At 30.3% G+C, this 27208-nt stretch overlaps 3 protein-coding genes and 1 long non-coding RNA gene across 6 annotated transcripts; 2 read left to right on the forward strand and 2 right to left on the reverse strand.

The window, feature by feature from the left end:
• The first annotated feature begins 5201 nt into the window (after window positions 1–5201).
• LOC107616506 (uncharacterized) lies at window positions 5202–7027 on the forward strand. Its single transcript, XM_016318456.3, has one exon. The coding sequence runs from the start codon at window positions 5215–5217 to the stop codon at window positions 6874–6876; it is 1662 nt and encodes a 553-aa protein (XP_016173942.1). The 5' UTR covers window positions 5202–5214; the 3' UTR covers window positions 6877–7027.
• Window positions 7028–7834: 807 nt separating this feature from the next.
• LOC107616500 (cysteine-rich receptor-like protein kinase 25) lies at window positions 7835–11910 on the reverse strand. Of its 2 annotated transcripts, XM_016318448.3 has the most exons (7): window positions 10612–11910; window positions 9545–9679; window positions 9314–9435; window positions 9012–9222; window positions 8693–8930; window positions 8445–8598; window positions 7835–8316 (listed from the first exon to the last, which is right to left on the reverse strand). In XM_016318448.3, the coding sequence occupies exons 1-7, from the start codon at window positions 11420–11422 to the stop codon at window positions 7978–7980; spliced, it is 2010 nt and encodes a 669-aa protein (XP_016173934.1). In that variant the 5' UTR covers window positions 11423–11910; the 3' UTR covers window positions 7835–7977. The 2 variants fall into 2 exon arrangements, with proteins under 2 accessions (XP_016173934.1, XP_016173935.1); XM_016318449.3 differs by lacking the exon at window positions 9545–9679 and having other exon boundaries at window positions 10612–11877.
• Window positions 11911–12135: 225 nt separating this feature from the next.
• Window positions 12136–16009, forward strand: LOC107616507 (uncharacterized). The gene is made up of 2 exons (XR_001614523.3): window positions 12136–12387; window positions 12586–16009. It is a non-coding gene; the product is annotated as an uncharacterized LOC107616507 (long non-coding RNA).
• A 688-nt stretch (window positions 16010–16697) lies between these two features.
• LOC107616502 (cysteine-rich receptor-like protein kinase 25) lies at window positions 16698–21084 on the reverse strand. 2 transcript variants are annotated; one of them, XM_016318450.3, is made up of 7 exons: window positions 20190–21084; window positions 18392–18526; window positions 18167–18288; window positions 17869–18079; window positions 17555–17792; window positions 17327–17480; window positions 16698–17189 (listed from the first exon to the last, which is right to left on the reverse strand). In XM_016318450.3, the coding sequence occupies exons 1-7, from the start codon at window positions 20998–21000 to the stop codon at window positions 16851–16853; spliced, it is 2010 nt and encodes a 669-aa protein (XP_016173936.1). In that variant the 5' UTR covers window positions 21001–21084; the 3' UTR covers window positions 16698–16850. The 2 variants fall into 2 exon arrangements, with proteins under 2 accessions (XP_016173936.1, XP_088354529.1); XM_088498403.1 differs by lacking the exon at window positions 18392–18526 and having other exon boundaries at window positions 20190–21062.
• Between the last annotated feature and the right edge of the window lie 6124 nt (window positions 21085–27208).

Genomic DNA, 27208 nt, shown 5'->3' on the forward strand with positions numbered 1-27208 from the left:
CACCAACCTTTTACTCCGCAGATCTCGCACTCAAGATCCGACCCCATCCTACTCAACCTTTCATCTCAACAGACCTAAAAAACCAAACAAAACATGAAGTCAAAAGAATCAGATTACTTTCAACAGAGCATATCACAAATGTTTTTTTGTTGTTTTTTTTTTTTTTGTCAATGTTGCTTTTTATACTTGTATCACAAATGTTTTAGAGTTTACAGGGTCAACTCTCCACTAAACTACTAACGAGTAGAATGAAAATTCATAATTGGGCTGGCTTGGCCTTCTTATTTGTTGGGCTAAGCCCATATGATAAAAAACAGAAAATTAAAATTCAGACAAAGTAAGGGCCCATTTAACGCACATGTAATGATGATATAGTGGATGACACGTGGACAAATAGCATTGCGACACGTGGCATAATCTGACACGCAGCAAAATAGCATTGTAACATGTGGCATATCCATCTACGTTAGCATGCCATGTGTCGTTGACCGACACGTCATCATACTATTACACGTAGCCAAATCATGAGGTGACACATGTTACCAAAGGTCCACGTCATCAAATCACATCAGCGCATTGTTAACGAAAAATAGGTCAGAGACTACTATAATACAATTTTTCCAATCTCAGAGACGTAATTGACGCAATTAGAATTTCAAGAACAATTTTAGTACACGTCATCAATTTCGGAAACCACTATAAAAATTTATCCAAATCTCTTTCAAAAAGCTCTTAAACAAATAATTACTTTATTCAAATAAAATACTTGATACAGAAATACAAAGTAATAATTTGTGATATGCTATCCAATATTAAGTTTTAATTACACTAATAATACCTATCAGTACTAAACTAAATTGTATAAATATTCAAACAAATACAAATAAAAAATACTAATATACATGATTATTCTTCTCTAAACACTCACTGTATTATCTAATTTTATTCATATCAGTCTAAGCTAACTAAATCACTTATTTATATTAATTAAATAATAAAATTACATTACAAATGTGACAACTTGACAACTTGTGATATTATCAACTTATGTATTTATGAGTTGTATGGTGATGACTTTTAATTAAAATCCATAACTTTTTTTTACCTTTTGAATTGGTCAAACTTTACAAATAATACACTTTTGGGTAATATACATATATTTAATAGCGTCTTATTATGTTTATATTCAATTATTATTTAAAAATTGGTATCATTAAAAAATATTTAAAATAATTTATATTCTCAATAAACTAAAACTTTTTTTACTTTTTAATTTTTTTTCTTTTAATGGATCAATAATGCATTTTTGTTAGTTTACTCAAATTTTTTTTTGTCATAAAAGAAGGGATTGCCAATTCAAATACATTAATTCTTAATTGTACTAATTATCATAAAATTATTTCTTTTAAAAAATTTAAGTTGATAAAAAAAGATAATATAAATGATTATACTTCTAATACTAACAAATAAGAGAATATTTTTTTAAAATATGATCTTTTATATACGATCTTTAAGTGAAATAAAAAAAAGCAAAGAAAATTTGATGTAATGAAAAATTACACCTAATAATATGGTAAATAATTAAAGAGAAATCACCAAAAAATGCATATAAATTATCTTGACACAGGTAAAAATATTTTTAAATTTTGTTATCAACAAAAATATTCTCAAATAATTTTAAAATGTACAAAAATTATCATGTCATGATTAAAGACCTGTTCTGTTAACGAAAAAATATGGTGACTCATTTACTATATAAAGAGCTCCATTGCAGCATTATTCTTTTTTGTTAACATAGAATATCTTTATTCATAGGTGTGTACTTTGTCACGTTTTAAATTATTTGAGAAAATTTTTGTCGATAATAAAATTTAAGAGTATTTTTGTGGATGATAAAATAATTCAGATGCATTTTTTGTAGTTTATCCTGTGTTAAAAGTTGAATGAACTATCATCAATACAAAGCACTTCTTCAAACAAAATAACGACGAAAGAGTGAATCGCTAAGTGTGTGTTTGGATTACAGTTTGCAAACGAGAGTTTGTATAAAATTGATTTTGCAAACTTGGATTTTGATGAAAAGTAAGTTTGTATTGAAGTGATTTATGTTTGGCTATCTTTATATCAAAATAGATTATAGTAAAATAAATATTATTTGGATTACACTATTCAAAATCACTTTTTAATGAAAAATTACTAAAATAGACATCAACTTAAATAATTTTTTTATATTATCCAGTTATTTTAATTTAGATATTTGAATAATTTTATTAATTAATTTTATAATAAAATTAATATTTATTTATTAAAATAAAAATAACATATAAAAATTAGCAAAATATATTTTATATTAAAAATAAGAAATATGAATTATATATATAAGAGTATTTAATCAAATATATTATATTTTTTCAAATTTTAAATATTAACGTGAAAATGTTAATTTAGTATTTTTTTACATCGTATTTTTGTTTTAATATTCTCAATAATCTTATTCTTAATAATATTTTAGAATCCAACGTTTATGATTTTATTAATACATATGATTAATTTTTTATTTAATTTATTTTTTTTAATGGGATCATAATTTATATTATAAAAAAATTACAATAAAAAATTGTATATACTAGAATTATAATTATACAAAAGAATACTAAAAATAATAAAATTAAATATTTATCCTGGTAGAAATGGAAACAAATCTAAAAGTTTTTGATGATGTATTTTATATAGTATATTTTTAGTTCTTTTAATATTCTTTTTTAGTACCTATAATTTTTTACTATTATTATTATTTATGGTTACTTTTTTGTTTAATTTACTTTACCTAATGTGATCAATAAATCATATTATGGAAAGATAATAATAAATATAATATACAAAAATCACAATTATAAACAGTGTATAGTGTCAAATAAAAATTTAACAAAAAAATAAAAATAATAAATAATAGAAAAAGAGAGTTCATATAAGGAGAAATAATAAGAATTCCATAAATAATACAATAACATGTCTGAAGGATAAAATTGGTAAAAAAAAAAAAAAAAAGATGTTTAGTGAAACGCAGAAGCTAGAAATTGTTACTTCTGGCAAACTTGGGTTTGACATCAAAATCACTTCTACGTTTGCAAAATCAAAAGTTAGTCAAACAAAAAATTGAAACTTTCAATAAGCTTAAACGTGCTTTTTCTCTTCAAACGAGTTTGTCAAACACACCCTAAGATGTTGAATACAAGAATGTTATCATTGTCAACCTCAAGGATCACTTTAACTTTTAGGTACTCTTCTCCAAATCCCTAATTTTATTCCACACTTCACTCTCCTTCCTTTCCTTCTTCTTCATCTTCGATCTCATTCCTTCACTTCATTCTAAACCCCCATCCAATCGCCAAGTTTATAAAAGTAGAGTTAACTATCAATTTAGTATTTGAAAGATTCACTTGCTTGACAGAAAAGTCTCTCAAAAATTTTTTGACAAAATAATTTTTGAATGATTTAAAATTGTGACAAAAATAACCAATAAATAACATATTTTTTATAAATGACAAAAATTTTTATATTTAACAAATGATAAATCTATTTTATCTTAATTTTGTGATAACATTTGAATAAATATTTATAAAGTTTTGGAGCAAAATTTTATCTCTATTTTTTTTTCAAAATAATGTGGTCATTCTCGATGAAAATTTTTATAAAAAAATTATTTGACATAAAGTTACCAAAATTTAAAAATGAAAAGATCTTATTTTTCTAATAATATGTTCAAAAATTTATATTAAAATTTGATCCCCAAAATTATATTTTAGAATATATATTTAATATTTAGCTTTTTTGCGTGTTTTTAAATTTTTAAGGAGCTTATTTGTCATTAGTATCTTTTGAAGTTATTTTTATTAGCGATATGAATTTTCGAGTACCATTTCTTATGCTGACCAATAAGTTACTGCATGCACAAGACGGAATTGTTTAAGCAGACAAGTGAATTGACTACTTGACCCATCCAAATTGGTTATTTGGTAAAAGTAACTAATTCTTGGGAATGGATCATCTCAATTTTTTTTCAATTGATGGAATAAAATGTGATTTTTAATCTTTCAATATTTTTTCTTGGTTCTATAAAATATATAGTGAGAGATCACATTTTATCCCTTCAAGTAAAAAAAAATTGAGAGAATCCAATCTCTTAATTCTTTAGTTTTGGCAAATTTTAAAAGTAGAAACAATTAAACAAAGAATAAATATTAATCTCCACCGCTGGTAATTTCTTCTAAGGACCATTTTGGCCCCAACAAAAAAAAATATTCATTTCGGCCCTTGTTCTTTAACATTGTGAGACTAGTTAATTTCTTCAGAATATGTTTATGTAATACGTTAATTACGAATATATTCTCAATTTAATTTTTATAAGTAAAAATAAAATAAAAATTGCTAATATTTCTTAATTTTACACAGTAAATTTAGTCAATATATTTAAAAAATATATATATATATATATATATATATATATATATAATCTAAACAATATATTTAAAAAAGTAACAAATATATATATATATATATAATCTAAACGACCCTAACAACTAGTCAAAACACAACGAGACTCCCAACAAAAAAATCTATCAATCATAATTAGTTTTTAACGGATAAATCAATAGTTTAATATGTCACACGAATTTATTTCATTAATATAGAAAAAAAATAACAAAAAGATTAATCAGCTTTATAGAAATAAAGAATAAAGGTGAGAGACGTAATTTTTTTATTAAATCTCGTTGTGAAGGTCGTTTAAGATTTTCTCTTAAAAGAATAATCTCCAATAATTTTAATACTACTTTCACTCTCTAATATGTTTGGTTAAAAAGAAAAAAATTTAAAAAATTGAGTATATTTTTATTTTTTTAAATATATTAAAATAAAAAATATTATAAAAAATAATTTTATTCTTATATTATAAAATATATTAAAAAAATAATATTAAAAGTCAAAAAACATAACAAGTTTTTTACTCCTTTTTCTTTTAATATTAAAATTTTTTATTAATTCCCATCAACTTTTTTTTTCATTATTCAACTTTTTATTCCTAATTTTTCTCCTCGATCGAACAAAAAAAAAAAAAAAAAATCATTTTTCGTTCCATTACCTATTTACCTTTCCTCCCTTTCTCGTTGCTTCTATTTTCCTCTCAAACCAATATAGTAAGTTTTGATTGCAAGAATGTTGTCATTGTTCTCATCCTCACCAATCAAATTAAGGTATGCTTTTCAATTCTCAAATTCTGTTCCCCACTCCGCTCTCCGTCTTTGCTTCCCTTCAACTTCATCCCTACACTCTCACTCTCAGCCCCAATCACTTGATGAAGCTGTTGATTCCTTCACTCGCATGCTCTCTATGCGTCCTCCTCCATCCATCATCCAATTCACCAAGATTTTGGGATCTCTTGCCAAGGCCAACCATTTCCCCACCGCCATCTCCCTTTTTCAGCAATTGCAAGCCAGGGGAATCGCTCCCAACTTGTTTACTTTGAACATCTTAATCAATTGTTGTTGCGGCATGAGACGTATGACGCTTGCTTTCTCTGCTTTCGCCAAGATTTTCAGGATGGGTTTTCAGCCTGATGCTGTAACGTTGACAACAATCCTGAAAGGCCTCTGTCTCTGTGGGAATGTTGAAAAAGCACTGCACTTTCATGCCACAGTGCTGGCTTATGGATTTCACTTCGACCAAGTCACTTATGGGACCTTGATCAATGGGCTGTGTAAGATTGGACACACATCAGCTGCTATTCAAGTGTTGAGAAAGATCCCACAGCATGGAATTGTTCCTAATGTCGTAATGTACAATCCAATTATTGATAGCCTATGCAAAGTTACGCTTGTAAGTGATGCTTTTCATTTATATTCTGAAATGCTTGCTAAGGAAATTTCTCCCAATGTTATCACGTACAACACTCTAATTTATGGATTGTGCCTTGCGGGTCAACTCAAGGAAGCCATTCTTTTGCTAAATGATATGATTCTCATAAACATTACTCCTGATGTTTATACCTATAATACTTTGATTGATGGGCTATGCAAGGAAGGAAAGATCAAAGATGCTAAGAGTGTATTGGCTGTAATGGCAAGACGTGGTGTGAAACCAGATGTAGTTACTTATAACAGCCTAATGGATGGATATTGTTTGGTTAATCAGGTAAATAAGGCAAAATATGTATTCAACACAATGGCCCAAAGTAGAGAGTCACTTGATGTTCAAAGTTACAATATCATGATTAATGGCTTCTGCAAAATTAAAATGGTTGATGAAGCCTTGAATCTCTTTGAAGAAATGCGTCGTAAGTACTTAGTTCCAAACACAGTAACTTACAACACTCTTATTGATGGCTTGAGCAAATCAAAGAGAATCTCTTGTGCTTTGGACCTTCTTGTCGAGATGCATGAAAGAGGTCAACCTACTAATGTAGTCACTTACAATTCCTTGTTGGATGGGATGTTCAATATCAAACGAGTTGACAAGGCACTTATGTTATTCAAGGAAATGAAAGAGAGTGGCATTGATCCAGATATATATACATACAACATACTTATAGATGGGCTGTGCAAAAGTGGAAGACTTATAGATGCAATAGAGATTTTTCAAGATCTTTCCGATAAAGGCTATGGTCCAAATGTGAGGACATACAATATTATTATCAATGGGTTCTGCAAAGAGGGCTTGTTTGAAGAAGCATTGACACTCTTGTCAAAAATGGAAGGCAATGGTTGCTTACCAAATGCTGTGACTTTTGAAACTGTTATTCGTGCTTTGTTTGAAAAAGATGAGAATGACATGGCCGAGAAACTTCTTCGGGAAATGGTTGCTAGAGGCTTATTGAATTGATAAAAGAAGGTAAGATACATCAACTCAAATTGAAATTACATCTCATTGTTGCTGAATATGTATCATAGTTTTGTAAATTTTGTGTTTGTTGGGTCAGAGGACTTTGGCAATGCCATAACATTAATTAATTTTGCACTTTCGATTTTTGCAATTGCTATCATCTTTTTGAATTCCACTATATTGATTCTTTAGTTGATATTCCTAGTTATAGCTTACAGATTTAGTGTTTAAGATCTCTTTATAGCAATAGTGTTCTTTACTGTTATTCTATGAGATCATGTATTTATCATGCTACAAACTAAGCGAAACTAAAAAGATTGAAAATTTTGTTTTGTTGTTTATTGTTTATTCTCTGTTATTCTGTTGTGCAACTTATTTTTCCGTATCTTTGTAGGTACCATATATATATATATATATATATATATATATATATATATATATATATATATATATATATATATATATATATATAACTAATTCCTATGACTTTTTATCATGAGCAACCATGAGCTATTGTTTATTTGATTGAATCCTCTAGGAATTGTTGTAAAAGGAAATTTAAATAGGTACTAAGGATTTATTCTTAGGCTATATAGTTTTCACTTCTATCTTAAAAATAAACCCACCTTCTAAAATGCATGTTCCCTCTTTTCATCAACCTAAGCAACATCGAGTCAAGGTTAATATGGTTTAGTTATTTCAAGATTTTTGGCCATTTTCTTAATTAATGCTACTCAGTTGTATTGCTGGGAAATTGCTTCTGCTGAAAATATGTACATTATGAAATACTTTTTCGGAGAATGTTTTTCTGTTAATTCTTAGATGAATTACTTCATTATTTCTTGTGTATACATTATTCCATTGTCTCTAAGTCTCTTTTTATTAGCATTTTAAATCAATTTGAGTTGATATGTGATTAGCTTACTAATCTGTAATTCACATCTACAACAAAAAGATATTGTAAAAAAAAGGAGTATATATTTGGAATAAGTAGTGCTGCTTATCTAGTACTATACCGTATAAACATCGAAAATGTTGTTACATAACTACATCAAAGGAGAGATTAAAGCAAGACCAGAAAAGGAAAAAGAGAGATTAAAGTTATCGAGGATGAAATTTACTTATTGACATTTCATTTATAGAGAAGGTTGTTGAACTTTTGCCAGATTGATGACTAGAACTTGATTCTTGTGCAACTGTTTTTGGATCCATGAAACCACCATGCAAGAAAAATGCTGGTTCTTGTGGAGATGGCAAATCAAGAGAATGATTATTAAGATATGAAACTATTGTCCCCATTGTAGGTCTAGAATTTGGGTTTTCTTGAACGCATAATAAACCAATTTGAATGCATTTTATAACTTCCACCTGGTTATAATCTTCCTTTATTTTTGGATCCAATATGCTTAATGGTGTTCCATTCCTCCATTGTTTCCAAACCTGTAGCGAACAATTCAAATTCTTACATTACAAATAAATGAATTTTTACCTGCATCCGTCTGTTAAAGTTAGTAGAAGATTAACAAAACAGATCTTTACATGAAAAAAATGAAGATATTAGCACTCACATAATTTAAAAGACTTTCTGCAACACGATTTGAAGTATAAGAATTTGCATTCTTTTGTCCGGTAACAATTTCTAGAATTATTACTCCAAAACTAAAAACGTCTGATTTTTCTGAAAATTGTCCAAGCATTGCATATTCTGGAGACATATAACCACTACAAAATATATGACAAATTAGTTAAAATTATACTGTATTATAGATTAAAAACTGAAATAGATCATATATATGTGTGAGAATTTGAAACTTACTATGTACCAACAATTCTATTTGTTTCTCCTCTGTCTTGATCAATGTCGACTATTCTAGCCATACCAAAATCTGAAATTTTTGCATTCATATTTTTATCCAGTAAAATATTACTCGGTTTTAAATCACGATGTATAACTTTAAGTCGTGAATATTCATGTAAATAAAGAATTCCAAGAGCAGTTCCTCCGATAATTTTATAACGTTGATCCCAGCTTAACTTTTGTTGTTGACCACCATCTACAAAATATTTCAGAGTTTAGAGTGGATATGGATAGCAGAACCAATATGAGAGTTTAGTTTAGAGTGAAAGTGTCAAACCAAATAAAAAGCAATCAAGACTTCCATTTGGCACGTATTCGTAAAGTAGTATTTTCTCTTGTTCTTCTATACAAAAGCCCATAAAAGATACTAGATTCCTGTGTTGAAGCTTCGCTATCAGCAAAATTTCATTCTTGAACTCAACCACACCTTGTTTAGAACTTGTAGAGAGTCTTTTTATAGCTACATGTCGGCCATCAGGAAGAGTACCCTAAAATATATTTAATTATTGAAGTTATAAAGCATGATATTTGAAAAAAAAAAAAGAAAGAAAGAAAGAAAGAAAAGAACTACATTCTCACCTTGTAAACTTCTCCAAATCCTCCTTTGCCAATCATGTTCTGGTGAGAAAAGTTGTTCGTGGATGCTTCAATTATAGAGAAATCGAATTGCAACCCTTCTAAAATGGCACCTTCACCACCAACTAGACCAATATGTTTGAATTGTTAAACAAGTTTATAAGCTTCTTGAATGCTACAAATTAAACTAATCAGGATAGTTTTTTTCTTTTTGAAAAAAAAATGTATTCTTACAGTTTTCTCTAAGAATAGTCTTGGAATTCTTTTTTTGTCTTCTTCTTAGCAAATAGCAGCACAAAGTGAAAAGCAGTGCCACAATAGCAATGGGTACAACGATTAGGATAATTGTTCGTGATCGACTTCTTTTGTCTGTATATATAAAACGCCAACGTATATCATTTCGATGCCAATACTAAGAAATAACTTGGTAATAATAGACCAAAAAAAAAAATTTGTGAAGTGCTAAAAAAATATACAATATCTAGTGTACGCTATTGAATTGTAAATGAATAAAAAATAAAAAATGAAAACTCATGTGTAATTACTTTAATATAAAATTGATCATTTTAAAAAAGTGACTTCTAGCAGAGTATAGGTGGCTTCCTATCTCCTATGGCAAAGTTTTAATAATTTTTCCTTATCAATCTCATATGAAAAAAACGTGAGGTTTAGAAAAAAAACACGTTCAAACAAATAATTATATTTAGTCGTTCATTGAAAAATTATATGTAGCAATGGCTTGCAAAGGAATAGCTACCGTTGAAAAATAATCCCCATAATTATATATTGAGAAAGTCTAGGACCATCATGTTTATTAAAATTTTGGTAGTATTTAACTAGTAAACAAAAAGTGAGTAATTTTACTTTATTAGATAAAATTTTATTCTATTAAAAATATTAATAATAATTAATAAATGACTATAAATCACAAAATTTGCTGACTTCTTAGTAGTTAGCACTGGAAAAGGCATAGCCTAAAGTCAAAGAGCAAATAATAACCTAGCTAAGACGGCAATTAGTAAAAGCCAAGTGCATAGCCAAGCTAGAAAACTAATTCCAGTTCAGTTCACCTTAACACAAAATTAATAATCAAAGTTAATCATCCATGTTACGTACCTTAGCAGATAAATCTTGATCTCATAGCGAAACAAAACACATACAAATTAAAATGTTCACTCACATGAAGACCAGATGTTGATGACAGCTAGGAACAGTTGTTAAATTATTTAACATAATATATTTCATCATTTTAATTAATTATTATAAGAAGTTAGATACTTTGATCTTTGAGTTATACATACCTCTGGAATTTGATGATGGTGCTGGGGACGGTGCAGGTTGAAGTGATCGATAGAAAGGGTAAATCTCAAACCGAATATTGCAATTAGGGTACAGAATCCTCCCTCCTTGCTTTCCTGCACAGCACTCAGGAAGGTTCGAATTGATCAAACCATCCAAACAGCTTCTACAATCTTCCGGCGACAGATCCGGCGTGCACTGAGCAAGACAATAAAGATTCTGGAATATGGATATCGCAGCTTCCTTTGTAGCGAACTTCTTTGCACCGATGGGCGCGTTGGCCGCTTCGTCCGCAGTTTGATTCAAGGTTCGATACAATAAACGGTTGAAGCTTTGTTGGTCTGTCATGTTGGTGGGGCTGGACAACGCGTAGCCAGGGTAGCCAGGCGCCACCGTCACGCGCGAGAAGAACGACGTGTTTGAGTACCTTACCATGCACTCGTCGTACCACATAACTGCCGCTATGGAGAGTGAACACTCTGTGTTTGTTGAAAGTCTTTGACTTGCGTTTCCCACGCACTCGCCGCATAGCTCAGAGGGTATGTCTCCTCTGCACATGTATAGTCCATAGACTGTGTCGGCGGGGGTTTTTCCGGTGACGGTGTTGTTGTAGAATTCGGTGTTGTGGGTGGCCTTGGAGGATAAGGAAGAGAGGAGGGTCCTGAGGTTGTTTTGGTAGGTGGTGTTGATCGGAGTGAATCTGTATTTTGAGCAAACCTGGTAGAGAAAATGAGTGTCCTCTGCTTTTGTAGTAATTGATGAAAAGTTGAGGATGCTAATAAGGACGAAGAATAATACATTGAAGGAAGCCATGGCTGCTAGTACATGGTTACTTCATCTTTTTTTAGTTTTGAGTGAATATGGTGGATAAGATATGACAATTAATTGGAGTTCGAAACGTGGCTGTATAAATTTGCAGGAAGAACACTTTGACCTGGATAAACTCGCAGTAATAATCCAGGGTATAATTTTTAAGATGAGTGAACAAGAGTAATTAAGAATTTGAAGACATTAGCTAATCAAGTAGACAAATTTAATTTCGTAAGTTTCTAACTATCAAATTAGAAACATGTGGTGGGATAAAATAAAAATTAAAACAGGGTTCCATCTGAATTTGGGGATCTCAAGCACGCCAGGTGGGTGGCAGCGATCTTTGCCAGCCATTTTTCGAGAAGAATCGTTTAGGAGAGTTGCAAATGAGGGCAACGTTTTCTAAGAGCTAGTGATAGAAGTGAGTCAGGAGTAAGTTCGAATGAGCTGTCAAACTTGAATCTAAAATTAAGTTATTAAATGAGTTGGATTTGAGTTTCATTAGTTTGTGAGCTGACCTCGATTATATATATTAATAATTTTAATTATTTAAAATTTTATATTTATTTTTTATATATAATTTTAATGTAGGACATAAATAAAAAAATTATAATTTATTGATAAATAAATAATATATAAAATTATAAATTATGTTCCTATTATTTAAGCTAATTCGTGAATTAGAGTCAACTCGTGAGTTTTCGGTGAGTCGAGTTTAAGCTTAAAAAATAGACTCGATTATTAATGAGTCGAACCGTGAGTCAAGCTCAATTTTAGTATCAGATGAGCTTGAGCTTAGTCTAGCTCTACTCAGTTCGGCTCACTTCCAACCTAGTTAGAGGCGTAGGTTTCTGAACTCGTCGACGTTGGTTCAGCCATAGACGCAGATCAGCGTCGAGAAGGAAAAAAAAAACAAGAAGATCAAGAGAAGGTGGAGGAAGATCCAAATCTCCAGTTCGTCGACTAAGGTTTATATAAGCACAAGGGTTATATAAACTCTACACGCCATCTTCTTCTTTTTCTAAATCCAAGGAATTATTTGTAGCATTAGATTATCCCTTCTCCTATTCGATCTTTTTTATCAGTTTCAGAATCAGATTAAAAATATGCATCCACTATATGATTCTATATGTTAAGTAACTATGTCCATTCAAAACATGATGCAGCCACTCTTCCAAGCTAGCAGCAGAAGATAAGGATAAACATAGTGAAAGAAAAATTTTTTATTGGGCTAAGAACTGTGTAATAGAAAAATGAATGAGGTTTATTTGCACTTTTATTTTCTTCAATTATTCTTGAATTGTTGATTATTGTAAATTTCAGCTGTGAACTAACATTTTTAGTGTTTTCATTGAGGTGATCTGCCATGAATTCAGGAACTCGCATTTCCCACTTGGAGGAGGTGTGCCAACAAAATCAATATGAGATTGCAGCACTGCAACATAGTCAGATCGAGATAATGGCTCATCTTGCTGGTACCCAAGAGCAGATCGGCTCCGTCGAAATCTCTCTGAAAAACATAGAAAATGTTGCGTGATTTGTTGAAGCAAAAACCGATCACGTTCGAGCATAGAAACCCCCACAATGATTCCAAGTTTTCGGGTGACTCACAGACGGCTCGTTGGCCAAAGGGGATGAAAAGCGAGCTACCCATGTTTGACGGTGAGGGGTTGAAGAGTGGACATTTCGAGCTCGCGAGTATTTGGAGCTTTACTCGGTTTTGGTGGCATGGAGATTACACATGCTTTCTTTTCACATGATGGATGCAGCCTACACTTAGTACCGTTAGTGCATCAACAACTCCATCAACTACACCTAGGAGAGTTTCCTTGAGGCTCTCTGTGTTTCTTTCGGCCACAATATTTTCCACGATTCAAAGGCATCCTTGAAGGAACGTAAACAAGTCTCCACGGTTGCAGTCTATCAACATCAGTTCGAAGAGTTTTCTAATCAGGTGACCGGACTGAACGAATAATGGATTGTTTTGTTGTTTGTGGCGGGATTAATAGACGCAATGAAATGTGAGCTTATGCTAGCCAAACCACAGTCGTATGTTGAAACGGTAGCCCTTTGCCAAGCTCCATGAGCAAAAGAATCACGGCAGCGCATTGAATCTAAGACCACATAGGAGACAGTGGAGGGGGGCTGGGGGGACACACCACCTCAATTCAGCTCCACGAGGGGTGCACTTTCTCGTACATCTAGCTTCTCTTCAAACGCCACAAAAGGGGCCTCGGTCGCAGAACGTTTATTCCAACCCGATGCAGTTGGGAATCGGATGCTAAATAAGATGGTTTCAGCTGATGTTATTGCTTCATTATTCCTACACTTAAGGGTGATTGATTCTGCACTTACATCAGAGGAAACACAATAGGATGAAGATGCGCAATTATTGTTAACTGAATATCATGATGTGTTCAAGGAGCCAGAAAACTTACATCCACCCAGAGACATTGAGCACTAGATTCATTTACAATCGGGGACTAAACCAGTCAATGTGCGTCCCTATCGATACCTTCACTACCAAAAAGAAGAGATTGAGAAGTTAGTGGAGAAAATGCTGTAATCAAGGCTAATCCGTGAGAGTCATAGTGCGTTTTCCAATCCCGTCCTATTAGTGCGCAAGAAGGATGGAAGCTACTATTTTTTCATCCACTACCGCGCCCTCAACACTACCACCATCAAAGATAAGTTTTTCGTACCCACAATTAATGAGATATTAGATGAATTATATGGTGCTGCCTATTTTTCAAAAATTGACTTATGTTCGGATTATCATTAGATTTGGGTCAGGGATGAAGATATTCCCAAGACAGCATTTTGCACTCATTTGGGTCACTACGAATTTGTAGTGATGCCTTTCAGCCTCACCAATGCCCCGTCCACCTTCCAAGCCACCATAAATAAAGTGTTTCGACCACATCTTAAAAAATTTGTTGCTACTTCTTCGACGATATCCTCATTTACAGTAAGTCCAAAGAGGAGCACATGGTGCATTTAAGAACAGCCTTGGCCGTGTTACAGCAGCATTAGTTTGTTGCGAAGCTTTCTAAATGCACTTTTTGGCAAACCTAAGAGGAGTACCTTGGTCATGTGGTTAGAAGGAACAGAGTTCATGTTGATAATTCTAAAATATAAGCCATTGTTGAATGGCCTAAGCTTACTAGTCTGAAATAGCTGCAAGGTTTTCTTGGCCTCATGGGATGGGCAATTTGTGGACCAATATGCGCAGTTGGCTGCCCCCTTCACCGAGTTACTTAAGCGTAATTTCCACTAGGATCAGGTTGCTAAGATTGCCTTTGAGAAGCTCAAAACTGCCCTTACTCATACATCGGTATTGGCACTGCTAGACTTTACTCTTCCATTTATTGTTGAAACTGATTCATTGGCACAAGGGATTGGTGCGGTTTTGTCGCAGCAAGGTCATCCCATAGCATATTTTAATAAGAAGCTAAAATAGTAGACTAATGGTAGCATTAGCATATGTACGAGAGCTTTATACCATCATCCAAAACGTGGCGAAATGACGACATTATTTGTTGGGGTGCCGTTTTTATATCAAGGTGGATTCGTAGGTGGTGTTGGGAGGGAATGAAGGTTTTGTTGGTTGAGCAACTGTGATTGAGGTACTCAAGTTGGTTATTGTCATTTGCTTCGCCTATAAAAAATTTGAATAAGAAGAAAAGGCAAATTTGGAGTAATATCGGTTTGAGGAAAAAGACGTAGAAATAGATTGATCGTTGGTGTTTGGATATGGATATGATTCATATGATTATGAATATGCAAAAGAATGATGCATTGATTGGTTAGTATAGAATATTAGAGGCAAATAATCAACAAGTTTAGTCAGTGGTCTTGGCAAAAGTAGTTTTGACGACTTGTTACATACGATCGTGTTTTTGGAAAAGAAAAAAATAAAGCCTGGCAATAAGAAGATTCAAATGAGATTATAGAAATTTGAATGATCAAATTAACTATATATGTACTATGTGACAGGTATATGTCCATGGAAAATGAAACACATCCATTCACGAAAGTTTCGCACCTTTGGTAGTAGCTAGCTACAAGATTGATGAGATAAACGAATCTGTAAAGTAGGCAGCGTTAGAGGAATATCAGAAGTTAGATTTTTTTTTTTTTTTTGGATATGTTTTGTTCAGCCCACAAAAATTAGAGGTCCACTCAATGAATTTATGACCTGACGAATTATCGACCTGTCCGAATCATCAAATGACACGATATCTTTCACCGACTAAATTTTTGGTGGAAGTTTCAGATAAATGCGCCCAAGTGAAAAGATCTATTTGAAAACAAAGGATAAAAGGAAGGGATCTATCCTTCTTCTTAGAAGCAGCGTCACATTTTTTACCCTAATTAGCTATCTTTTTGTATGGATAGTTACTTTAACATTGGAGTGTCTTTACAGGTGACCCCACCTATTGATCAGTCGATGTAGTCCACCAGTCTTGTACCCCACAGATCTCGCACTCAGAATCCGATCCGTATCTTACTCAACCTTTTATCTCAACGGATCCCAAAAAATCAAATAGAAGCTGAAGTCAGAATAATCAAATTACTTTTAACAAAACATATCACTAATGTTTTTTTGTTTCTTTTTATACTTGTATCACAAATGTTTTGAGAGTTTAGTGGGTCAACTCTCAACTGACTATCGAGTAGAATGAAAATTCAAAATTAGGCCGGCTTGGCCTTCTTGTTTGTTGGGCTAAGCCCATATGATCAAAAACATGAAATTAAAATCCTGACAAAAATATAAAATTAAAAAAATATATATATAAATAAATTTGAATTGATTTATTAATTTATTATTTATTAGTTTATTTAAATAAGTGTCAAATATTTAAATCTCATCCTTTACGCGCAGCGATCTATTAGTCAGCAATAAATACTCGAGAAATGCTATTTATACACCAAAATCAGCCACCAATGTATTTGTGTATGGAAATGGATCCTCTCCAGTTTTTTTAACACTTGAGAGAATAAAGTGTGATCTCTTACCTTTAATTCTATAAGTGGAACAAAAAATAAAGAGAAAAAAAAGAACAATGAAAGGTGAGATTAAATACTAGACACCATCCAATTTTTTTTCACTGAAGATGATCCACTCCCATTTGTGTATAAATACATATGTGATTTAATTTATTTTCAATGTGTATTTATATTTCAACATGTATTTTATACTGATGGCTGACTTTGGTGGCTGATTTTGGTATACACGTAGCATAATCCTAAATACTCATATAAAGCATCCGGGGTAAATTAATCCTAACGTACCGAATTTATCGTAAAAAAAAAAAAAATAAGGGTACATATTTGAAATAAGTAGTACTGCTTATCTAGTATATACTTTGAAAATTACATCAAATGAGAGATTAAAGCAAGACCAAAAAAGAAAAAGGAGAGATTAAAGTTATCGAGGATGAAATTTACTTATTGACATTTCATTTATAGAGAAGGTTGTTGAACTTTTGCCAGATTGACTGGAACTTGATTCTTGTGCAACTGTTTTTGGATCCATAATACCACTATCATGCAAGAAAAATGCTGGTTCTTGTGGAGATGGCAAATCAAGAGAATGATTATTAAGATATGAAACTATTGTCCCCATTGTAGGTCTAGAATTTGGGTTTTCTTGAACGCATAATAAACCAATTTGAATGCATTTTATAACTTCCACCTGGTTATAATCTTCCTTTATTTTTGGATCCAATATGCTTAATGGTGTTCCATCCCTCCATTGTTTCCAAACCTGTAGCCAACAATTCAAATTCTTACATTACTTTACAAATAAATTAATTTTTTACCTGCACCCATATGTTAAAATTAGTAGAAGATTAACAAAACAGATATTTACTCGGAAAAAAAAATGATGATATTAGTACTCACATAATTTAAAAGACTTTCTCCAACACGATTTGAAGTATAAGAATTTACTATCTTTTGTCCCGTAACGATTTCTAGGATCACGACTCCAAAACTAAAAACATCTGATTTTTCTGAAAATTGTCCAAGCATTGCGTATTCTGGAGACATATAGCCACTACAAAATATTCAACAAATTAGTTAAAATTAATTAAAATAAATTATATATATATATGAGAATTCGAAACTTACTATGTACCAACAATTCTATTTGTTTTTCCTCTGTTTTGATTAATGTCAACTATTCTAGCCATACCAAAATCTGAAATTTTTGGATTCATATTTTCATCCAGTAAAATATTACTCGGCTTTAAATCACGATGTATAACTTTAAGTCGAGAATATTCATGTAAATAAAGAATTCCAAGAACAGTTCCTCCAATAATTTTATAACGTTGATCCCAGCTTAAATTTTGTTGTTGACCACCATCTACAAAATATTTCAGAGTTTAGAGTGGATATAGATAGCTGAACCAATATGAGAGTTTAGAGTCAAAGTGTCAAACCAAATAAAAAGTAATCAAGACTTCCATTTGGCACGTATTCGTAAAGTAGTATTTTCTCTTGTTCTTCTATACAAAAGCCCATAAAAGATACTAGATTCCTGTGTTGAAGCTTCGCTATCAGCAAAATTTCATTCTTGAACTCAACCACACCTTGTTTAGAACTTGTAGAGAGTCTTTTTATAGCTACATGTCGGCCATCAGGAAGAGTACCCTAAAATATATTTAATTATTGAAGTTATAAAGCATGATATTTGAAAAAAAAAAAAAAGAAAGAAAGAAAAGAACTACATTTTCTCACCTTGTAAACTTCTCCAAATCCTCCTTTGCCAATCATGTTCTGGTGAGAAAAGTTGTTCGTGGCTGCTTCAATTATAGAGAAATCGAATTGCAGCCCTTCTAAAGTGGCACTTTCACGACCAACTAGACCAATATGTTTGAATTGTTAAACAAGTTTATAAGCTTCTTGAATGCTACAAACTAATCAGTATATATATATATATTGAAAAAAAAAATGTATTCTTACAGTTTTCTCTAAGAATAGTCTTAGAATTCTTTTTTTGTCTTCTTCTTAGCATATAGCAGCACAAAGTGAAAAGCAATGCCACAATAGCAATGGGTACAACGATTAAGATAATTGTTCGTGATCGACTTCTTTTGTCTGTATATATAAAAAGCCAACGTATATCATTTCGATGCCAATAATAAGAAATAACTTGGTAATAATAGACCAAAAAAAAAAAATTGTGAAGTGCTAAAAAAATATACAATATCTAGTGTATGCTGTTGAATTTTAAATGAATAAAAAATAAAAAATAAAAATTTACCTGTAATTATTTTAATATAAAATTAATAATTTTAAAAACGTGAGGTTTTAAAAAAAAAAACACATTCAAACAAATAATTATATTTAGTCGTACGTTGAAAAATTATATGTAGCAATGGCTTTTTGGCAAACGATTGCTATTTGGTGTGAAAAATAACGCACGTAGCTACCGATGAAAAATAATCTCCATAATTATTTATTTAAAAATGCTATTATATTTATACACTAAAATTAGTCAGTAAAATTAGCCACCAATATATTTGTATATAAATACATATGTAATTTAATTAATTAATTTTATTTTAATATGTATTTATATTTTAACATATATTTTATACTGGTGATTGATTTTGGTATACATGTAACTAGAGCTAGGAGTGAACTGAGCTGAGCCGAACTGGACCAAGCTCAAACTCGGCTCACAAAAATTGAACTTGATTCACGACTCGCCTCATTAACAATTAAGCCTATTTTTTATGCTCAAACTCAGCTCACCGAAAGCTTACGTTCGAACTCGCGAGTTGGCTCAAATAATAGGAATATAATCTATAATTCTATATTAATAAATTATAACTTATATATTTTTAAAAATATTTAAAAAGATCAATTTTATATATTATTTATCTATCAATAAATTATAAATTTTTTATTCATATCCTACATCAAAATTATATATAAAAAGATAAATATAAAATTTTAAATAATTAAAATCATTTAATATATATATAATTATATATTATTATTTTATATGTATATATATAATATTAAAAGTATAATATATATATGTTCATGAGCTAATGAGTTAAGCTTATCCAAATTTAATCTCAGCTCGTGTAATATATAAGTTCAATTTCAGGTTCAATCTTAACTCACCAGCTCATGAATTTAGTTTATCGAGTTATTAACGAATTGAGTTCATGAGCTGAGTTGACTAAATTTTAGCCCTACACTTAACATAACTCTTATTTATTGGAATAGGTATAGCCTAAAGTCAAAGAGTGTTAACTTTAAGCAAATAATAACCTAGCTAAGTCGGCAATTAGTAAAAGCCAACTGCATATAGCCAAGCTAGAAACCTAATTTCAGTTCAGTTCACCTTAACACAAAATTAATAATCAAAATTAATTATCCATATTATAATTGCATGTTACGTACCTTAGCAGATGAATCTTGACCTCATCGCGAAAAACAAAACACATACAAATTAAATAGGAGTGCTAGGGCGCATTAATTTTTATAATTTATAGTTATTAACGATATTTTTAATAGTATAAAATTTTATTCAATTATGTAGAATTACTTATTTTTGTTTTACTAATTATATACTGTCCAAAATTTAATAAAGTTACTCGCACTAAACTTTTCTCAAATGAAAATGTTCACTCACATGAAGACCAGGTGTTGATGACAGCTAAGAACAGTAATTAAATTATTTAACATAATATATTTCATCATTTTAATTATTATAAGAAGTTAGATTTGAGTTAAACATACATACCTCTGGAATTTGATGATGGTGCTGGGGACGGTGCAGATTCAAGTGATCGATAGAAAGGGTAAATCTCAAACCGAATATTGCAATTAGGGTACAGAACCCTCCCTCCTTGCTTTCCGGCACAGCACTCAGGAAGGTTCGAATTGATCAAACCATCCAAACAGCTTCTACAATCTTCCGGCGATAGATCCGGCGTACACTGAGCAAGACAGTAAAGATTCTGGAATATGGATATCGCAGCTTCCTTTGTAGCGAACTTCTTTGCACCCATGGGCGCGTTGGCTGCTTCGTCCGCAGTTTGATTCAAGGTTCGATACAATAAACGGTTGAAGCTTTGTTGGTCCGTCATGTTGGTGGGGCTGGGCAACGCGTAGCCAGGGTAACCAGGCGCCACCGTCACGCGCGAGAAGAACGACGTGTTTGAGTACCTTACCATGCACTCGTCGTACCATATAACTGCCGCTACGGAGAATGAACACTCTGTGTTTGTTGAAAGTCTTTGACTTGCGTTTCCCACGCACTCGCCGCATAGGTCAGAGGGTATGTCTCCTCTGCACATGTATAGTCCATAGACTGTGTCGGTGGGGGTTTTTCCGGTGACGGTGTTGTTGTAGAACTCGGTGTTGTGGGTGGCCTTGGAGGATAAGGAAGAGAGGAGGGTCTTGAGGTTGTTTTGGTAGGTGGTGTTGATCGCAGTGAATCTGTATTTTGAGCAAACCTGGTAGAGAAAATGAGTGTCCTCTGCTTTTGTAGTAATTGATGAAAAGTTGAGGATGCTAATAAGGACGAAGAATAATACATTGAAGGAAGCCATGGCTAGTACATGGTTACTTCATCTTTTTTGAGTTTTGAGAACTGCCATGCATAGAGGTCATATATGTATATGTATGTGAAGTATACAATTAGCTATAATAGTGGTGCTGGTTATACAATTTGAACAATATTTAAAAAATTGTATTAAAATTAAAATTATACTTTTTAATTTATTTTAGTAATATTTTTTAATTACTGTTAAAATTATATAAGCATTGTAGTAATATAGAAATTAATACTTATATATTTTTAATTTATTTTAGTAATATTTTTTAATTATTATTAAAATTATAGTATAAATATAAGTATTATAGCATGTTCGAAATAGTACAGGGTTTAGAGTTTAGGATTTAAATATAGTTATTTTTACATGAAATTAATAATTAAAAAATAGAGATAATTTTATAAATTTAATTAAATTATTATTTAATAATTTTTAAATGTTATTATATAAAAATTAAAAATAATTATACATAAATTTTTATCATATAAAACATATATATATATATACAAAAATATTATTTATATATTAAAATTAATCATTAAAATTAACTATTAATATATTTTTGTATAAATACATATGTAATTTAATTTATTTTTAATATATATTTATATTTTAATATATATTTTATATTGATAACTAATTTTAGTTTCTGAACTTAATATAGATGTAACATAATTCATATATATATATATTGAAAGCTCTACTTGATTTATATGTGAGTGTACATTTGGCGTGTGGAGTATATACGAGCATCACGTCGTAAATAGAAAATTTGTTATTTGAACCATTGACGTAGCGTTATTTTTTTATTTTTTATTTCTTAGTGTCTAACAACTATCTAATGATTATATTAAAATTAGGTCATTTTCGTTTCGTCCTTAATTCTATCTGAAAAATATATCGGTTTACACGGATCAAGGAAATATACAAATAAATTAAACGGCCTCTGCATACAATTCATTTGATGTGCAATCAAGTTTAGGTTGAACTTTCCAATCTGTGAAATCTGTCTTTCCTAAACATTTTTATCCATTTCTCAAATGTAATAATCCTACGTTGAATATGGCGGCCGAATAACAATAGTGATGTGTACTTAACTATTAATATATATCGCTTCGTTGTAACGCTGCTTTGTGAAATTTTCTTTCGTAAGTGTAATGACAAGTGGACTAGTGTATGGTAAAAAATCTGGATGATTTTCTTAAGAAACCATAGCTGGCCAAGTTTTAAATTCGGAGGATGTGCATCTAAGTCAACTCAAGTATATCAAAACTGATTCTTACAATAAATTTTTCTCCAATCCTAGTATCCTACAATCGCCATTAGTCAAGGAATCAAATCTATCATTGAGTATTACTAATTAATTAAGAAGAATAATTTAGATTTTTGACTCTTAAAATAATTTCTTTTTATAAATATTTTTTAGTAATTAAAATTCAATCTATCTAATTGATTAAACTATATTATTTTTGTCAAAATTAAATCTAATAAATTAATTTAATCGAAAAATTGGTGAACTAAATCTTGAATCAATCTAAATTAATATTTTTTTTTATAAAAAATAACTACACTACTCCTATTATAAAAAACGACTAAAATACTCTTATTATATATATATATATATATTGAGAACCTTAAATGTTAATCCTTCTCTTCTCTTTGTGTCATCGTAAGGTTAAGATTTAGGATTTTTAAAATTAATTATAAGAGTATTTTAGTATTTTTTTATAATAAGGGTATTGTAATCATTTTCTATAAAAAAATATTAATTTAGACCGATTTAAAATTTGGTTCATCGATTTTTTGGCCAATCGATTTATCCAATCTAATTTTAATAAAAATAACACGGTTTAATCTATTACATATGTTAACTTTTAATTGCTAAAAAATATCTTTAAAAAAAAGATGTTTTAGGTGTCTTTATCTAAGTGGCTTCCTCAATTAAAAGGAAAAATCACTTAGATAAAGCAAAGGCATGAAAATATTACCTATATCACCTAAATAGAAAATCGTTACATGTATGTTTTTAGAAGACATTTCTATGTAAATTGAAGCAAGAAAACTCAACTTAGGGTAGTTCTATGTAAATCGAAACAGGTGAATTCGATTTAGTATAGACCCATGTAAATCGAACTAGTCTCCTTCGATTTATGCATGCATGGCTACGTTATCTCATAAATCGAATTTGGCCCATTCGATTTATGCATGGTCGGCATCTTTCTAAGTAAATCGAAGTAGCCTAATTCGATTTACCTTATTGGAGATCAAGCTGAATAAATCGAGTTAGGATAGGAAGATTTACTATAGTTTCAGCAACATACGTAAATGGAAGCTGGGTAATTTGATTTAGTATGGTGCAAATGTGGAATGTGAATTCTCCATTATAGTGAGCCCCACAATGGCTAGTCATAAGAGTTTCTTAGTTTTGGTGCACTATATAGAGGGTCGATTAAAAAAAATGCATTCCGGAATTAAGTTTACGGATAAAGATCCACTTAATATTTTCATGAGACCTTCGATAAATTTCACTGAGTTTAAGGATACTATAATCCGAAAACTGGGGCTGCAAGGCGTGAAACGGGTGGAGAAGTTATTCTACAAAATTCTAATATCCGTTTTGCGAGATGATGTGAAGTATGATTCGTTCGTCATAGGCAGCGATGAAGATTTGGAAATTTTGTTCTACTGTCGTCGGCAATTCCCGGAGGTGAGGACCCCTAAGTAATTGGCCAAGCTTGTGAATGTGGTCTCTAGTTCAGGAGGTTCTAATCGGAACACTCTGCCTTCAACCACGGCTGCCGGCTCGAGTTCGAGGCCTGTTGGTGCCTCTTCATCCCTACCCGTGATTGAGCCTAAGGCAGTTTTGGTGGCCTCTTCGTCCTTCGTTGCTGATCTAAACCGCACTCGTGACAGAGACGGATTGACACTGTGCCCCGTAGTTGATCTAAACTGACTAACTTAAACCAGTGGTTATTGAGCCTCGCAAGATGGGCCAGGCCAGCCATCTGGACGTACGGCATGATCCTATCGTCTAACGGCATACCATGTTGCCTCCTCATGCTCGAGATGCAGTGATGAAGCTGTATGACATTGAGAAAATACTCTTAGCTAGAATCATAAAACTTTACAAAAAATAAATTATCTAAGACGGATAATTTTTATTCTAGATTTACTTTAACCAGATATCTATTAAACTCTCAAAATTTCTTACCCAACATGCATTTTTTTTTTGTATACTCTAACATACTATCATCTTTGTATCAATACTCTAGCCACTGTTTGAAACTACAGATTCTATCAGTTATAATATTCAAGTTCTAAACAGTTTAATATCAATAAATAGCTTCTAAAACATTACTACCCCTAAATCAATCCTTTAACTACTACTTGAAGTTTACACATTCTAATCATGTTACCGATTTAAACAAAATCGACACAGTTTTTTTCATTCAGAAAATAAAATGAAATTTAAATTTTATTTTACTAACCTCATCGTGCACACTACCAGCGATATGTGCGACTCCATTTAAGCGATAGATTCGATTCGGGTCGTCTTCCATTTTGTTAGGCTACGTCGCTTTCTCTAGATTTGGTGGGATATGAAATGGTGAAATGTAATTTGAATAAAGTGGATTTGAATGATATAGAGTCACTGTCCATGTAAATCGAATTAGATAGGTTAGATTTACATTGAGCACAATGTCTTACATAAATCGAATTAGGGGGTTAGATTTACTATTGGGTAAATCAAAACCACCCAATTCAAATTACTATAGGCATAAAACCATTACCTAATTCGAACTAGTTTCATTCGAATTACTATGAACTTAGATAAACCATGTGCATTATTAAATCTAAGGAACCTGATTCGATTTATTTAGAGCACATATAAATTAAAATGAGTCAATTCAATTTATGTATAGTATAATTTTTCTTAGTAAATCTATACAACTTAATTTGATTTATTACTAGATGTTGTAATTCGATAGTATATAGTGTAACTACTAATTCCTTTGTTACTGAATTTTTAATGTAGACAATTAGCCATAACATGTGTTTAATTCCTATAGTTAGGGACGAAACTCTTAACTAACTACATATAGTAATTAGTATTTTTAAACAAAAATATCGAAAATATCATTACTGCCTTAAAATTTGGACAATTTCACATAATTGAATTCTCTCTAAATTTTGGTTCACGCCGTAAGTTGGTTATTAAACTATTCAATTTTTTTTAATGAATTAAATTTCAAGACTTTCTAACATAAGATATTAGACTGTATTTAAGGATGTGTTTGTTTTAGAGAACAAGATAAGATAAGACGATGAAAATAAAACATAAAGAATAGAGATATAAAATTTTGTGTTTTTATATCTTGTTTGATGATAAATTAGAATAAATTATAAAAATTTAATTTATTCTTATTTTTTTTATTCAAAAAATTTGAGACAAAAAATATAATAATAAAAAATACAATTATAAAAAATTAACAAGAATAATAAAAGAAAAAATAAAAAATAAGTTGTGTCTTTTGTTAGTGTCTCTGTGTCCTTCCTGTCAGGATGGACACAAAATACACTAATTCAGTGTCCCTAGACACATTGTTTCTATCCATGTTTCCTCTGATAAATACAATTTTGTGTTCCTATGTCCCTGTCTCAATGTCCTATCTCTGCAATATTGAATATCATATTTGATTTAAGATAAATATAGAGATTAAAAAGTATATTTAGAATTTGAAAAGTTAAAATCATAGTATTTTTTTAAAAAATATTATTAAAATTTTATTATCCACTTTAAAAATTTTAATTTCATGTATCTCTATTTTCTAAAAATACTAAAAAGACTAAAATTTTGTGTTGCAGAACTGAAATATTAATTCTAATTTTTTATCATCAAACACAATACTTAATCTCAAAAAAAATACTTAATCTCAAAAAAAAATTTACAAATTTAATATATTAATATTAATTTATTAATATTTAAATTTACAGTTAATATATTATTCTTGTGATATTTTTTTACCTAACAGTCATATAGGACTCTTGGTTTCTGAGCAAAACATTATACCCATTCATACAAGTGATGAAAAGTCATAACCCATTATAAATACGAAAATATTTAATAATAAAAAATTTAATTAAAAATAACTAAAATTTATTTTATTTATTATTTATTAATTATTATTAAAATTAATTCATTATATATATCTATTTTTGAAACCAAAAATTGCCACATAGCATCTCTTCGTGTATCTAAATTAAAAATGTTTTTCGCTTCAAATCTTTCCCTCTAAAATTAAAGAATTTTCCTTTCCTCCTTACTAATTTTATAACTATAATGTGCCACATATCACTCTTTTATTGTAATTGAAATTAAATTTTTTCCTCCAAAATTAAAAAATTCTTTCCTTTTCCTTACTAATTTTACAACAAAAATGTGTCACATATTACTCTCTCATTGCAATTGAAATCAAATCTTTCCCTCCAAAATTAAAAAGTTCTCCCCTCATCCCTCTTCCTTTCTCTATTTCTCTCATTCCTTCGACCACTCTATCTATTTTATATATCATTATCAATATTAATGACTAACTACTAATTTGATAATCAAAATGTGCAACATAATATTCTTTAATTGCATTAAAATTAAAAATAAAATATTAAAATTGAAATATACCTATATTATGTATCATATATTACTATCTAATTTAATAATCAAATGTGTCACATGACATTCTCTTATTAAAATTAAAAGAAAATATTTTTTTCAAAATTAATAAACTCTCTTCCTAAATTCTCTCATCTACCTCTCTCAATTTTTCTATTTCTCTCTACTATTTTTGTCTTCCGATATTTTTTAACAATTAAAATAAATTTTTTCTTCCAAAATTAACAAACTCTCAGTTTCACTCTCATTCTTCATCTTTGTCTTATCTTTCTCTCTCTTTTCTCTCATTCTCTATTTTTTATATCTTTCTCTTCTATAGAAAATAAAATTAACAAAATAATATAATTTAAATAAAAGATAATATTATTATTGTTATTATATACATAAATTTTTAGTTTTTTTTATTTAGTTTTAAATTTTCACCGCTTATCTTTTTAATCTATATTTTCATTTTTCTTCTTTCAAATATTTATTACATATAATTTAGAAAGAAGACTAATATTATAATTAAAAGTTAGAATCAAGATTCAATTGTTT

Source organism: Arachis ipaensis, chromosome B9 (assembly GCF_059453495.1).
Source record: "Arachis ipaensis isolate K30076 ecotype BB chromosome B9, ASM5945349v1, whole genome shotgun sequence".
Taxonomy (NCBI): domain Eukaryota; kingdom Viridiplantae; phylum Streptophyta; class Magnoliopsida; order Fabales; family Fabaceae; genus Arachis; species Arachis ipaensis.

Bases quoted from the DNA above. Each gene is read 5' to 3' on its own strand.
- LOC107616506 (XM_016318456.3), top strand. From the start codon at position 5,215: ATGTTGTCATTGTTCTCATCCTCACCAATCAAATTAAGGTATGCTTTT.
- LOC107616500 (XM_016318448.3), bottom strand. From the start codon at position 11,422: ATGGCTTCCTTCAATGTATTATTCTTCGTCCTTATTAGCATCCTCAAC. The intron at 9,223-9,313 runs GTGAGAATGTAG...AATATATTTTAG, and splicing joins GATTTGGAGAAGTTTACAAG to GGTACTCTTCCTGATGGCCG. The intron at 8,599-8,692 runs GTAAGTTTCAAA...TATATTTTGTAG, and splicing joins AATAGAATTGTTGGTACATA to TGGTTATATGTCTCCAGAAT.
- LOC107616502 (XM_016318450.3), bottom strand. From the start codon at position 21,000: ATGGCTTCCTTCAATGTATTATTCTTCGTCCTTATTAGCATCCTCAAC. The intron at 18,289-18,391 runs GTAAGAATACAT...ATATTGGTCTAG, and splicing joins GACTATTCTTAGAGAAAACT to TTGGTCGTGAAAGTGCCACT. The intron at 17,190-17,326 runs GTGAGTACTAAT...TGTTGGCTACAG, and splicing joins GAGAAAGTCTTTTAAATTAT to GTTTGGAAACAATGGAGGGA.